The sequence below is a fragment of the Palaemon carinicauda genome, chromosome 10 (genome assembly GCF_036898095.1).
Source record: "Palaemon carinicauda isolate YSFRI2023 chromosome 10, ASM3689809v2, whole genome shotgun sequence".
Taxonomy (NCBI): Eukaryota; Metazoa; Arthropoda; class Malacostraca; order Decapoda; family Palaemonidae; genus Palaemon; species Palaemon carinicauda.
Window position 1 is genome coordinate 119,321,709 of NC_090734.1, and position 15,305 is coordinate 119,337,013.

Below are 15,305 nucleotides of genomic sequence, written 5' to 3' on the forward strand. Positions count from 1 at the left end.
AAACTTCACTAACATCTGCCTGATATGTTCTTAATATCACACCATTCCTCGTTAATTGTCTGTTCTCTTAGTCTCTTTCTCACTACAAATTGATTCCTACATTAAATTGCAAAGGTTTCTTAGCTTAGTTGTATTAAACCTAGGTATTCTATCTACTTTTCTGTTGGGTGCTTTCAGTTTTAATTTCAGTGTGGTAATGAGAAGCTGGTGATCACTACCAATATCTGCAACTTTATAGCTTATTAAATTCATCAAAGTCCTCCTTCTCTCTGTATTAATGGCTATGTGATCTATTTGATTTTTGTAATTGTCACATGGTGAAGTCAATGTTGAACAAACACTCTTAAAATGTGCTTCATTTTCATTTGCAATTTCACCAAGACCTTCACACCCATCACAATCTGTATTCCTTGATTATTCCTTCCAACTTTAGTATTAAAGTCACCAATCACAATTTTCCTAATATCTCTCTGGAATCTCATCAGTTACACTGCAGTTCTTCATGATATTCATCTTTCCTTTCTTCAGGGGAACCATTTGTTTTTAATTTACTTTGCAAGTAACAATCTCCTATTTACAGCTCTCCATTCTGTTAATGCCTTTTCTGCTCTTGGCGTCCTTATCATTCCTACCCCTTCTCTTCCAATTACATCTGTTCTTCCTGAAAAAAAAAAAAAAAAAAAAAAAAAATATATATATATATATATATATATATATATATATATATATATATATATATATATATATATATATATATATATATATATATATATATTATATCGCCTTGGCCTAAGATTTCCTTATCAATCCCTTACAACATGATATTTCACTTAGGGCCAAGATATCAAAACTCTATTCCATAAATTTTTTCTCCACTTTCTGTAACTTCTCAATCTGAGAGAGAGAGAGAGAGAGAGAGAGAGAGAGAGAGAGAGAGAGAGAGAGGAGAGAGAGAGAGAGAGAGAGAGAGAGGGGGGGGGGGGTGTTCTGAAGTGAGTTCAGAACGAGAAAAGTTATACTAAGACATGAAAACCAAGAGTTTATCGCGTTATGTGAGTTTAAAGGTTATACTATTTTCATAACAAATGAAGAGGAATGGTTCAGTTAAAAAAAAAAAACGCCTTATAGACCATTAGTTGAAATGTTTCTTGCTATTTTCAATATCAGTTTTAGAAGTTATGTAGGTATAAATAGAAGGAAAGAACTAAATATTAAAATATTTCAAAAGTAGAATCGTAGGGTGTGTTCATGCACTTTGCTTGGATTAAAATAGAGTAAGATAGGCGGCTCAAATATCGAGATGCCATGAAATTTTTGTTACTTAAGGAATAATCCAACAATCCAGGTACTTAAGGAATAATCCAACAATCCAGGTACTTAAGGAATAATCCAACAATCCAGGTACTTAAGGAATAATCCAACAATCCAGGTACTTAAGGAATAATCCAACAATCCAGGTACTTAAGGAATAATCCAACAATCCAGGTACTTAAGGAATAATCCAACAATCCAGGAAAGGTAATGGATTATTTGTGAAAGAAAACTTGTGTTCATGCACTTTGCTTGGATTAAAATAGAGTAAGATAGGCGGCTCAAATATCGAGATGCAATGAAATTTTTGTTACTTAAGGAATAATCCAACAATCCAGGAAAGGTAATGGATTATTTGTGAAAGAAAACTTGAAAATAAAATGGAAAGAAAATTTTTTAAACTAAATATTTGACCATACATTGAAAAAGTCAGTCTATTAAATCGCAATCTTTTATGGTGTTGAAAAATGTGGACGAGAGGCACTAATACTCTGGATGACCTCCCATGCCAAACGCCGAGCCTATGAATGACCCAAACTGCGTACACTCCAAAAGATGTATTTACCCAATTTAGCATTATGAAAGACTGTGTAAATGAAAGTGGAGTAGCTAACTTAGGTGGTGTTGTAATTTTAAACAGAGTAAAGGTAGTCGACGAAAAATGTCGATCATAATAAACAAAGACCTATTCTGTAGGTCTTGGAATAAACACTGTCCTTCAGTGACGAAAGTCGACCCAGGGTCCATCAAAGCATAATATTAATGTTCGAATTAAGTTAATGTCGGACAATAAGAAAAAGTTCCTTAATTGAAATAGAGTCGACAGGGCCTATTGGTTAGATTCAATCTGAAACTGAATAAGAGTTTATAGTCGAGTGACAATCACTGAATGATGGAACATTTGAAGTAGTTCACTCGAACGTATTTTGTTCGGTGAAAATAGAACGATAAATGAATGGAACATCAGCCTAAGGTGGAAGAAGAATGGTGCATATTCTTACATTCTTCACGTTGAAATCATCATTAATTTTGCACAGATTAACCCAAGTTTTGCAAAGAGATGGATCCTTTGGTAATCTACAATGAAATGCCCTTTTCTTTGCTATGGTGATCATTATTTCAACCAAACACAGCATAACCACCATCTTTGCTGTCGCTTATCAACGGATTGAAATGTCAAAGATCAGCGGTCCCTCCAAAACAGTATGCGTCAGATGCGTCAATGAACCTCTTGCCACTGACTCAGCTGGGCTTCCAAATGACATCACTGTGCGGGAGAGAAAAAAAAAACAATCTCTTGTGAAATCACCGTACTCTTCTTCCACCTTCTTCCAGTGAAATTTTGGAAGAGAAGTGATAAGATGAACTGGAGTTTGAGCGTTAGCTTGTGTATTTTCTTAACGAAGGAAAAAGACTTACACGTGAATAAAATATAAAGAATATCGTTGAATGTTGCGAAATGAATACTAAGGAAGTAAAAGGTCAAAATAAAGTGAGAAATATGATACAGAAATGTAGAGTTTTCTGGAGATTTTAGAAACTGGGGAAGTCTAAATTAGATAAGGAAAATGTGACAAGATATTGCAGGATAGATGACATACATACAGAATAGTTATAAAAAAACCTTCTAATCGTGTTGCAAAGTAACCTTTAGAGTTAATGATGAGTAAATAAACTTAATACAATCACTCATTCTAGTTCGGTCATGTAACCAAAACACAAACATATTTAATATCTATTTCGTGGTCACCCATACAGATTAGGAAAACCATCCTTTTTTCGACACTATTATTTTATTATTAGCAGTACCAGCCAAACTCGGCTGGTTCTCTCGTCAGGCTGGGAGGAGCAGAGAGAGAGGAAAGGTCCACTTTTGTTCCTTTCTTTGATGTTGGTTACCCCCTAAAATTGGGGCAAGTGCCTGGGTAAATAGATTTTGTTATAAATCTGTCGGTGTTCAATATAACTGGTGGAATTCTACAAAATCATGGCCGTGGTTAGGTTTGGGGACTTGATCAGATAGTAATAGTCTATATATGAAAGATTTATTTTAATATTATTGTTCTTAAACTTTTCTTGCCATTTTTCCTTATTTCCTTTCCTCACTGGGCTATTTTCCCAGTTGGAGCCCTTGGGCTTATAGCATCCTGCTTTCCCAATTAGGGTTGTAGCTTAGCAGGTAATAATAATAATAATAATAATAATAATAATAATAATAATAATAATAATAATAATAATAATTGATCCATTATTACTAACGGTGTCAGAAATTATAATAATTTTGCTTTCATTATTTTTCCAGATAACGAATCCAACTTACTCCCCGGTGGACACAATGACGGACAGTAAGTTCTCTCTCTCTCTCTCTCTCTCTCTCTCTCTCTCTCTCTCTCTCTCTCTCTCTCTCTCTCTCTCTCTCTCTCTCTCTCTCTCTCTCTCTCTCTCTCTCTCTCTCTCTCTGTTTTCTTGTGTGGTATGTGTTGTATATTTCTCACAAAAAAATGTTAGTATATATATTATATTATATTATATATGTATATATATATGTATATATATATGTATGTATATATATATATATATATATATATATATATATATATATATATATATATGTATATATATATATATATATATATATATATATATATATATATATATATATATATATATATATATATATATATATATATATATATATATATATATATATATATATATATATATATGACAGCAAGCCGGGAGGAAGAAGGAAGCTAAGAATTGACAAAGCGCTTGCGTGTTATTATTACACCTCCTCAAGGTCTTATGATTTAAAAATACATTAGGAATACAAATAAACCTCTGTGATGACGTATAAACAGTAAAAATGAGCAATGACATTTCGTTTAACAATATCTTTACAAAATATAAGTTCTTTAGCAGTCTAATAATAAAACGAGAGCACTTGGTCAATTCTTCGTTTCCTTTTTCCTCCCATCCTGTTGTCATCTTAAGACATTGCAAGTTCCAGCTATTTGTCGTTGATAATATATATACATACACACACACACACACATATATATATATATATATATATATATATATATATATATATATATATATATGTATATATATAAATGTTTATATGTATATATATTTATACATGTATATATATATATATATATATATATATATATATATATATATATATATATATATATATATATATATACATGTATATTCATTATATATATTTGTATATATGTATGTATATATATATATATGTATATATATATATATATACTGTATATATATAATATATATATATATATATATATAATATATACTGTATATATATATAATATATATATATATATATATATATATATATATATATATATATATATATATATATATAGTTAATCCTTTCAATTGAGAATACAGATCAATAAGGAAACGTGATGATACATATGAATCAATAAGTTTAGGATACAAGTGAACATTTACAATGGGAGATGAATAATGACAATTTGATGATACAAATGAATAATCATAATGACCGTTGAGAATATAATCGAATATTGCCAAACATAAATAACGATACGGGAATGCAATTGAATGACACTTTAAGATATATATATATATATATGAATTATGACAGTTCAGAGTAAGAAAATATTGACATTTGTGAAGATATTAGTGAATGCTATTAATTAAGGGTACGGGCCTCTTCTATCTGTTTACTTATTTTTTTTTCTCACTGGGCTATTTTCCCTGTTGGCCCCCTGGGCCTAAAGCATCATGCTTTTCTGACTAGAGTTGTAGCTTAGCGAATAATAATAATAATAATAATGAGGGACACAGTAGAACGCAGACCTCCCCCGTGGAAGCTTATTTCTCGATCCTTTGGTCGACCTTGACCTTAAGATATATTAATTGGCGGGGATTCTCATACAATCAAATATGAGCCCAGTTTGAAGTCTCTGTGATAAGGATGTCCAAACTTTTGGCTGGTTACGTGACATGGACATTTTGCTCGTGTGTGACCTTGACCTTTGACCTTCCGAAATTTAATAATTTCCTGCTCTTTATATAGCAGTTTAAAATCCCTGCAAGTTTCATTACTTTACGATTAGTATTTGGGCCATATGGTTGATGACCGAAATTTGACCTTTTGCTTGACCTTGACCATGGACTCGACCTTGACCTTCACCCTTAACATGTTTGAATTGGCGATGATTTTCATTGGCGATGATTTTCATACACTCAAATATGAACCAATTTTGAATTATTTGTGACAACGATGTCCAAACTTATGGCTGATTACGCGAATTGGATATTTTGCTTGACCGTGACCTTGACCTTTTAAAATCTAATCATTTCCATCTTTTTACATAGCAATTAATCCCTGCAAGTTCCATTACTCTGCGATTATAATTGTGGTCAGGAAGATGTTCGATAACAAACACATACAAACCAACACACAACGGGGGTAAAACATAACCTCCTTCCAACTTCGTTGGCGAAGGTAATAAGTTAAAATTGACAATTTATAATACAAGTGAATGATGACGGTTAGGATACGTGTGAATAATGAAAGTTGAAGATGCAAGCAAGTAATTCAATTTGAGGATACAAGTGAATAATGAAAGTTTAGGATTCAAGTGAAGAAGTATCGCTGAAGGTGTAAGTGAATAATGAAAGTTGAGGATACGGCGAAAATTGGTAATTGGGAATAAAATTGAAAGCTGATAATTGAGAATGAAAATGTCCAATGACAATTTGGGATACAAGTGAATAACAGCAATCGAGGATACAAGTGAATGATGACAATTGAGGATAGATATAGATAATGAAAATTTAGGAGTCAGGTGAATAATGACAATTGAAGTTGCATCATGAAGCAAGATAATACCCCCTTTATCATTATAGTAATTGAGAGTACGAGTTTATAATGACAGTTGGGGATACAAGTGAATAATGACAGTTGCTTATACCAGTGAATAGTGACCATTGAGGATACAAGTGAATAAGGAAAGTTGAGAGCACAAGGGAAAGATAAAAGTTGAGGATAAAAGTGATAATGACAGTTTGGGAAACAAGTGAACAATGACAGTTTAGGATACAAGTGAATAATGACAGCTGGATATACAAGTGAGCAATGACAGTTGGGATAAAAGTGAAAAATGATACTTGAGGTTACAAGTAAATAACAATAGTTGAAGATACAAGTGAATTATGACAGTTGGGGACGCAAGTGAATAATGACAGTTGGGGATACAAGTGAATAATTATAGTTGGGGGTACAAGTGAATGACAGTTTTGGGGTACAAGTGAATGACAGTTTTGGGGTACAAGTGAATGATGACAGTTGGGATAGAAGTGAATAATGACAGTTGAAGATACAAATGAATAGTGACAGTTGGAGATACAGGTGAATAGGGACAGTTGGGGATATAGGTAAATAATGACAGTTGGGTATACAAGTGAATAATGATAGTTGGGGACAGACGTGATTAATGATAGGTGGGGCACAAGTGAATAGTGACAGTTGGGGACACAAGTGAGTAATGACAGTTGGAGACACAAGTGAATTATGATACTTGAGGTTACAAGTATACAACGATAGTTAAGGATACAAGTGAATAATGACAGTTGGGGATACAAGTGAATAATGACAGTTGGGGACACAAGTGAATAATGACAGTTGGCGATACAAGTGGATAATGATAGTTGGGGGTACAAGTGAATGACAGTTGGGGGTACAAGTGAATAATGACAGTTGGAGATACAAGTAAATAATAAATTGGGGACACAAGTGAATGACGACAGTTGGGGACACAGGTGAATCATGATACTTGAGGTTACAAGTAAATTACTATAGTTGAGGATACAAGTGATTTATGACAGTTGAGGATACAAGTGAATAATGAAAGTTGGGGGTACAAGTGAATGACAGTTGGGGGTACAAGTGAATAATGACTGTTGGGGATAGAAGTGAATGATGATAGTTGGAGATACGAGTGAATAATGACAGTTTGGGAAAGACGTGATTAATGACAGTAAGGGGCACAATTGAATAATGACAGTAAGGGGCACAAGTGAATAATGAAACTTGAAGATACGAGGAAATAGTGGCACTTGAGGATGCAGGTGTGAATAATGGCAGTCAGGGATGTAAGTGAATAAGGGCAGTCTATGATAAGTTTGCAAAATAGAAGTAAAGGATACATTTGAATAATGGCAGTTAAGAATACAAGTGAACAATGACAGTGGGGGATACAAGTAAATAATAGCAGTTCAAGAAATAAGTGAATAATTGTTGTTGATGAATGAAGTTAACAAAGCAGCTTTTTTTCTTTTTACGTTCTAAGAACCGTTGGTATTTTGTTTTAATTCTGAATAGGAAGTTTCATCTAATTCTCTTGGCCTCGAGTCTTACAGGATTCTAAATTATGTGAAAATGAAATTTCCATAGCATGCATTTCAGAGGAGCCATATAATGAAAGCATATATGAACTCATACGAGATGAGTACGGATGTTGGTCCGAGAGTTCTTTTCCTGTCTTTTCATCTCAACCGGAAGCGAGTGGCTTCCTCTGGTTTGTCGTCGACGAGAAAACTGCTGCTACTTTTTTTTTTCAGCAAGGAAAATGGTTTCTTTATAGAAATTGAATTTTAGTAAAATATAATATTTATTAGGAATAAATATTCTATAGAATGTGAAATTTGAGGTGTGAATTTTTGAAAGCCTTTGAGTGCATACGGTAAGGTGACTGAAGATCCTAGTAGAGTAAGCATCCCTTAAAGTAAGGACGAATTTAGTCATGTTTCACAAGTAACCATAATCAACAACTACCTTTTAGTGGTGCATTGCTTTCATGTGATGTACACATCTAAGCTTTCTTTCAAATTCTGATCGGTGAAACTCGAGAATTTTGTTTTAGTTTTACAGTAAATGCAAGATCCATAAGTACGTTCTGTCATCAGTTGAACTGGAAATGTAAGCGTCTAGAATAAACTCCCATTCAGTGTTTACTGTACAGCATACCGAGTCGAATTAGTCAGTGGACTAAAATAGTACATAAGATATTTAGATGTGATAAGAAGTTTTCATGAGACAAATTCATTTAATTTTCAATTTCTAAGGTGATAAATCTTTACGGAAAGGAAATTTATTTGTTGTCAAAACAGTTAAAAGAAAGTATAGATATATCTTGCTAGCTGTTATATTTTAGAGCGAGGTTAGAAAGGTATAAAACATTACATGAATATGAAGTTTAATCAAATAAGAGGCTGTGAATGGAATCATGAGAATGTCTATTTGTAAGTTTGATCATTTCATAACTCTGAGGATAAAGTTCTCACGATGTTGAAAGCATTTTTTATTTTGCCCTTTGGGAAAATTTAACAGTAAAGAAAAAGCAATTTCCGTTACTTGTTTACTTGTTTTGGGTTTAAATCCAACCTTCCACTGAAGTCGAGTGAACTACTACTCGGGCGGGTCCATATCAATCATCTAACGAAACATTTTCATTATAACTTTTACAATTCTTTGATTGTAGCATCTTCCAAATCATATGATCTTGTGAAGAGTAATGTCTTTAGTTTCTTCTTAAATTCAATTGCTCCCTTTAGGTCCTTCATTTCAGTTGGCAGTTTATTATAATGTCTAGGCGCACAGTAGCTAAAAACCCTTTCACCAAATTCACTATTTGTTCTTGGTTCAGATAGTCTATGTTTGTCACTCATGTGTCTTATGGTAACATTTGTTTCTAGTTCTAGTTCAGGCATTCTTTTAGATATTTTGGTTCATTTTGGTTCAGTATCTTAAACGTTAGTAAGAGTAGCTTGTATTCAATTCTCGCCTTTCATGATAAGGAACTATAGTGTAGTACCACACAAGTTATGGGGCATAATCGAATTACTAAAATGGGCGAGTCGTAATACAAGAGATGTGAAGATGACAACAGGAATATTACTTTAGATTTGGCGAAGAAATACTGTAAAGTCTACTATGGAGAATTATGGAATTTTGATAGTATTTTTCTAGAGTGGAGTATACACGTGAATAACGACAGTTTTGGATACACGTGAATAACGACATTTGTTTATGCATGTTTAAAACGACAGTTTTGGATACACGTGAATAACGACATTTGTTTATGCATGTTTAAAACGACAGTTTTGGATACACGTGAATAACGACAGTTTTGGATACACGTGAATAACGACATTTGTTTATATATGTTTAAAACGACTGTTTTGGATACACGTGAATAACGACAGTTTTGGATACACGTGAATAACGACAGTTATGGACACACGTGAATAACGACAGTTTTGGATACACGTGAATAACTACAGTTTTGGATACACATGAATAACGACAGTTGTGGACACACATGAATAACAACAGTTGAATACACGGAATAACGACAGTTTTGGATACACGTGAATAACGTCAGTTTTGGATACACGTGAATAACGTCAGTTTTGGATACACGTGAATAACGTCAGTTTTGGACACACGAGAATAACGACAGTTTTGGATACACGCGAATAACGTCAGTTTTGGACACACGAGAATAACGACAGTTTTGGATACACGCGAATAACGTCAGTTTTTGACACACGAATAACGACAGTTTTGGATACACGGGAATAACGTCAGTTTTTGACACACGAATAACGACAGTTTTGGATACACGACAGTTTGGGACACAAGTTGAAATTCTTCCTGAAAGATAGTACAGTACTTTCCCGGTGTGTGAAAGAATACAAGAAAGATCCTATACCCTTTTCCCCTTTTAAGTGTTTTCAGTTACGTTGATCGCATTTAATTGTAAACTATAGTCATTTTTTTTTATCGAGGCATATATGCACCGACCCGCAGGGGTGCCCCTTTAGCTCGGAAAATTTCCTAATAGCTGATTGGTCGTTAGTATTTTTGTCCGAATACCATCATTGTTTTCAAATGATTACCAAGTAATGTGAATCGAAACTTATTTACTAATCTAAATTTCTCCCTTAGATATAGGTTTTGTCAATAAATAGATATATTATAAAGTATCGTGATGGTAAATCTGAATTTAATAATAACACCCGCCGAAGTCAACGGCAGGAACTTTTTTTCGGATGCACGCTGCATAATTTTGTTACTTTTCACATATTTCAACACAAATTGAGACAAATTACACTAAGAATGAAAAACCACGTTATTATAAACTTACGTTAGATACCAGAATCTACTAAAAACGTGGAATTGACAAAATTAACTTGTGGTGAAAATAGCGGTTCGGTTAAAGCAAGACTCGCGTAGAGTGGGTCATGGATAAAACGAGCATTCTACTGTCAAACATCAAAGAGGGAATGGAAGGGAGATGTAACTCGGCGGTGAAATTATGAATGAGGGTGACAAGAACACTAAGTGCTAAAAATCCCTTGCATCCCAGATACCAAACACACAACTTTGCCAATTTATGTATTGTTATAAAATGAAACCTTTCTGTTATTGTTATAAAATGAAACCTTTCTGTTATTGGTATGAAATGAAACCTTTCTGTTATTGTTATAAAATGAAACCTTTCTGTTATTGGTATGAAATGAAACCTTTCTGTAATTGTTATAAAATGAAACCTTACAGGAAGGTATAACGTTTAGCGTGTCTCTCTTTGCAGAACCAATTTTCAAAATCTCTGTCAAGGTTCAACAATGCCCATTTTATTTATCTTTTTTTTTTTTTAAGTCAAAATGCTTGAAGTGTCTCTTCGACCACGTGATGCACCCACATATTAGCCCTCTCCTTAATATCTAGATGTGGTATCCCACCTCCCCCTTGCATCATAGTGCTAAATGGCCTCCCTGGTCTCAGCGCCTAAGGCATGCCCCCACAAATGCAACATTTAGATTAGATAAACATTTAACATTTTATTAGTGTAAACTAGACCGTCAGAGATGACATTCATAGGCTTCACTGTTCAATTATTGAAAGTAATTAACTTTGAATTTGATAAGGACAAGCTATTAATCCTAGCTTTGCACTCTTTAACAATTTGTAAAACTTTATTTATATTTGCAAACTTTTTTCTTACAAAGCATGTTTTTGTAGTTTAATTTTGATATTCTTGGCGTTTATTTTGTCCTTATGATTTGTTTTCTTTTGTATACTATTCACCTTACATTGTGCTTTTTATAACTTTTATTTTCTAGATTCGACTGTTCCTGTTCCTCAGAACGTCAGAATCACATTGACAGAAGGTGAAAGTAAGGCTTCAGTCACGTGGGATCCAGTTGACTCAGCTGAAAGGTTGGTTTTATTTGTATTGTCTTAATGCTTAAGGATTTCTTTTAATGATTTTTTTTTAAGGTGGATTTGAGTTACATTGGTAACCTTTAAAGTAATTTATGTTTTGGTAAATTATCATCATTTGTTATTAGTATTTTGTCCTGATAAATTGGAAAAATTATGTCCCTTGAAGTCTTTATATCTGCTCTGACACATATTAGATTTTATCATTACGAAGATATTGATTATGGAAAACATTTTAGGTACAGAAATTCATCGTCAAATATGCCTAAGCCATTATCTCCATACAAATTAACTATTACAGCTTGTGCTTCATTTGACCTTACTTCTCTAATATGCCAGTGCCTTACCTTGCAATGCAGATTTTATGTTAATTATTACTTGAATAGAATATTGTAGAGAACATAAAGAAGCTGTATTTGTGTCTTTAGCGATTGAATGCTGTGTATCGATATCTTACTTCACTTTAAATTTGCCGTTCCTCTTCCTCTTCTTGTTAATTATGACTTAATTCTTGAGAGAGAGAGAGAGAGAAGAGAGAGAGAGAGAGAGAGAGAGAGAGAGAGAGAGAGAGAGAGAGAGAGAGAGAGAGAGAGAGAGAGAATGTTATTACGCTTGAAATATCAAGACTTATTACTTAGGCTGTAGAGTAAATTTTGTAGTCAAAGCCACGCCTTCTCTAGCCATTGCCACTAGTCATACAGTCATACTAAACTTTTTTTTCTATATATACAGGGATTTCCTGTAGTTGACATGAATAAAACATATTTTGTTTTGCCATTCTGAACATTCTTTTGTTATTTCAGGTACTTAGTAAATGTAAGTTGTAACAGAGGTGCTGTGAGCTGCTGTGGACCTTGTGACTTTAGTGACGAATCTAACGGAAATTCAACTGAGTTTATCTTTGAAGTTGATGGGTTGACCAAGTATGATGTCCGGGTGGCTGCAATTCGGCAAAATATGGACTCAAGTTACACTTCTACAGTGTCCATAAAAACGAAGGCAAGAGGTGGGTATAGTTATAAATATTAAGAAAATTGCAAAATCTTTTCATGCATACGGCAATTAGTTGAGTTGATTGAATCGACTATTAATATGTATTTACTGTCTTTCAACACCCAATAATGTAGTTTACAGTACTATATCAAGTGTGGTCCAGTGAAAAAATATGTTACCATATATGCTAACTTTTAAGGGTGTTGGCCTATTGCTGGCAGTGCACTCCACGTGAGGCACCATTTGCATTCATAAAAAGACCTGGAGTGCTGTGCCCAATTTTCAGTCCTGTTATTTGCCTTCCTTTCTGTTAAGCTCATCCATCTTCCTTTGTCCAGCTTCTCTCAACTTAAATCTTATTGTGTGGGATTTTCCCCTGGTAGCACCTTATTGCCAAGTGGCCTCCCTAGGTCCCAACAGTGGCAAGATTCCATAAATTTATTTCCCATACTCACACACACACACACTCACACTCACATATGGATTTGCTTTTCGCAAATTCACTATGCCGACTTTTTCTGAGCCATGGTAATCCTCGAAATATGCTAAATTTTACCAAAATTAAATACTTAAAAAATTTATACTTTTTATAATTTTAACGATAAGATGATAATTTTCCACCTCAGTAGATTAAAAAGAAAAATATTGAATCCTTTTGGAAAAAACCACAAAGAAAGAAAGCATGGTTGAACACGTTTGTGATGGAAAATGTCATTGGCTTAACTCTGTTGATGCTACGCTGAAGCTACTGTACGTATAGTTCTGTATATATTCTGTGTTGCTTATGCGAGATTGTATACCACACTCTATTAGTTGAAAGATTAGTGTGACAATCATGACATGATAATCTATATCCTGGCCACTGATTGGCCCACTGAGTGCTTAATCATTCATTAAAGCAGAGATTCTTAACCTTTTTTCGACCTCAACACTCCTTTTTGTCTGGCGTAAGCATTACAGCACTCCCTGCCATTGGTCAACACCTAGTTACTACAAGGATAAAGTAAAGACAAGTGCAGTATATCTTAATCATATTATTTGGTTCATTCTCCAAAACAAAAACAGCCATTATGGCAATAGTATTGGCAAAAACAATGAGAAAATGAAGGAAGAACATGATTAAACTTAATAAAAATACCCATTAACATAATTTTTGCTGTTGCTTATGTGGGACTATTATCATTACTATTTTTATTATCAATAACAAAGCTACAACCCTAGTTGGAAAAAAGAGAATGCTATAAGCCTAAGGGCTCCAAGGAAAAATAAACCAATGAAGAAAGGAAGTAGGGAAAAAGATAAACTATAACAGAAGTTATGAACAATTAAAAGGAAATATTTTAAGAACAGTAACAACATTAAAACAGATCTTTCATTTATAAACTATAAAAAAAGGCATGCCAGTCTGCTCAACATAAAAACATATGCTGCAAGTTTGAAATGTTGAAATTCTACTGATTCAACTACCCGATTAGGAAGATCATTCTACAACTTGGTCTCAGCTGGAATGAAACTTCTAGAATACTGTTTAGTATTGAGCCTCATGACGGAAAAGGCATAACTATTAGAATTAACTGAATACCTAGTATTACAAACAGGATGGAACTGTCCGGGAAGATCTGAATGTAAAGGATGGTCAGGATTATAAAAAAAGATCTTATGCAACATGCATTTTGAACTAATTGAATGACGGTGCCAGAGATTAATATCTAGATCAGGAATAAGAAATTTAATTGACCGCAAGTTTCTGTCCAACAAATTAAGATGAGAATCAGCAGCTGAAGACCAGACAGGAGAACAATACTCAAAACAAGGTAGAATAAAAGAATTAAAACACTTCTTCAGAATAGATTGATCACCGAATATCTTAAAAGACTTTCTCAATAAGCCAATTTTTTGTGCAATTGAGGAAAAAACAGACCTAATATGTTCCTCAAAAGTAAATTTTCTGTCAAGAATCTCACCTAAAATTTTAAGAATCTTACAGAGTTAAAGAAACTGTCCTTGACCTAATTACAATCGTACTTTGAGTTTTGTCAGGATTCAATTTCATGCCCCATAATTTGCACCATGCACAAATTTTAGCTAGATCTCTATTAAGGGATTCAGCAACCCCAGATCTACATTCAGTAGATGGAATTGATGCAAAGAGAGTAGCATCATCTGTGTATGCAACGAGCTTGTTTTCTAGGCCAAACCACATGTCATGTGTATATAGTATGAAAAGTAATGGGCCAAGAACACTACTCCGAGGAACACCAGATATCACATTCCTATAGTCAGAAACTGCAATCTGTTACTTGAAAATATAATAATGATGCTAAGAAAAGACCCACCCACTCTCAACTACCACGTGTGACCTTCCCCAGCACCACCTGAAATAGATTTCAGCACGCTGCATTAGAGGGATGCTATTTCAGGCTGCATTCCCCTTGTCACTTCACACTTTGCGTTTTATGAGTGCAATTGTATGACTACATGTGTTTCTTTGTACTCGTGTGTTTTGTGATGCTTTAATTAAAGGTTTTACTTATTACATTCAGTCAAATCCTACAATGATGCTTACAATTGGCTGTAAATACTTTATCATAGTCTTCTAAGTCATCTACGCTACTGCATAGCTAATTCATTCTCATCATAATCATTCAAGCTTCATTGGAGTGATTAACTTGGGGTGAGTACCCCTTACAGAAATTGTTAGAATTATTTA

At 33.7% G+C, this 15,305-nt stretch overlaps 1 protein-coding gene across 3 annotated transcripts in view; it reads left to right on the forward strand.

Moving 5' to 3' along the window:
* LOC137648716 (tyrosine-protein phosphatase 10D-like) overlaps nt 1–15,305 on the forward strand; it is a 323,664-nt gene that overhangs the window by 16,012 nt on the left and 292,347 nt on the right. For all 3 annotated transcript variants that reach the window (XM_068381760.1, XM_068381761.1, XM_068381762.1), the window contains exons 3-5: nt 3,614–3,656; nt 11,503–11,599; nt 12,406–12,608. In XM_068381760.1, coding sequence (XP_068237861.1) covers nt 3,614–3,656; nt 11,503–11,599; nt 12,406–12,608 — 343 coding nt within the window. The remainder of the gene's footprint in view (nt 1–3,613; nt 3,657–11,502; nt 11,600–12,405; nt 12,609–15,305) is intronic.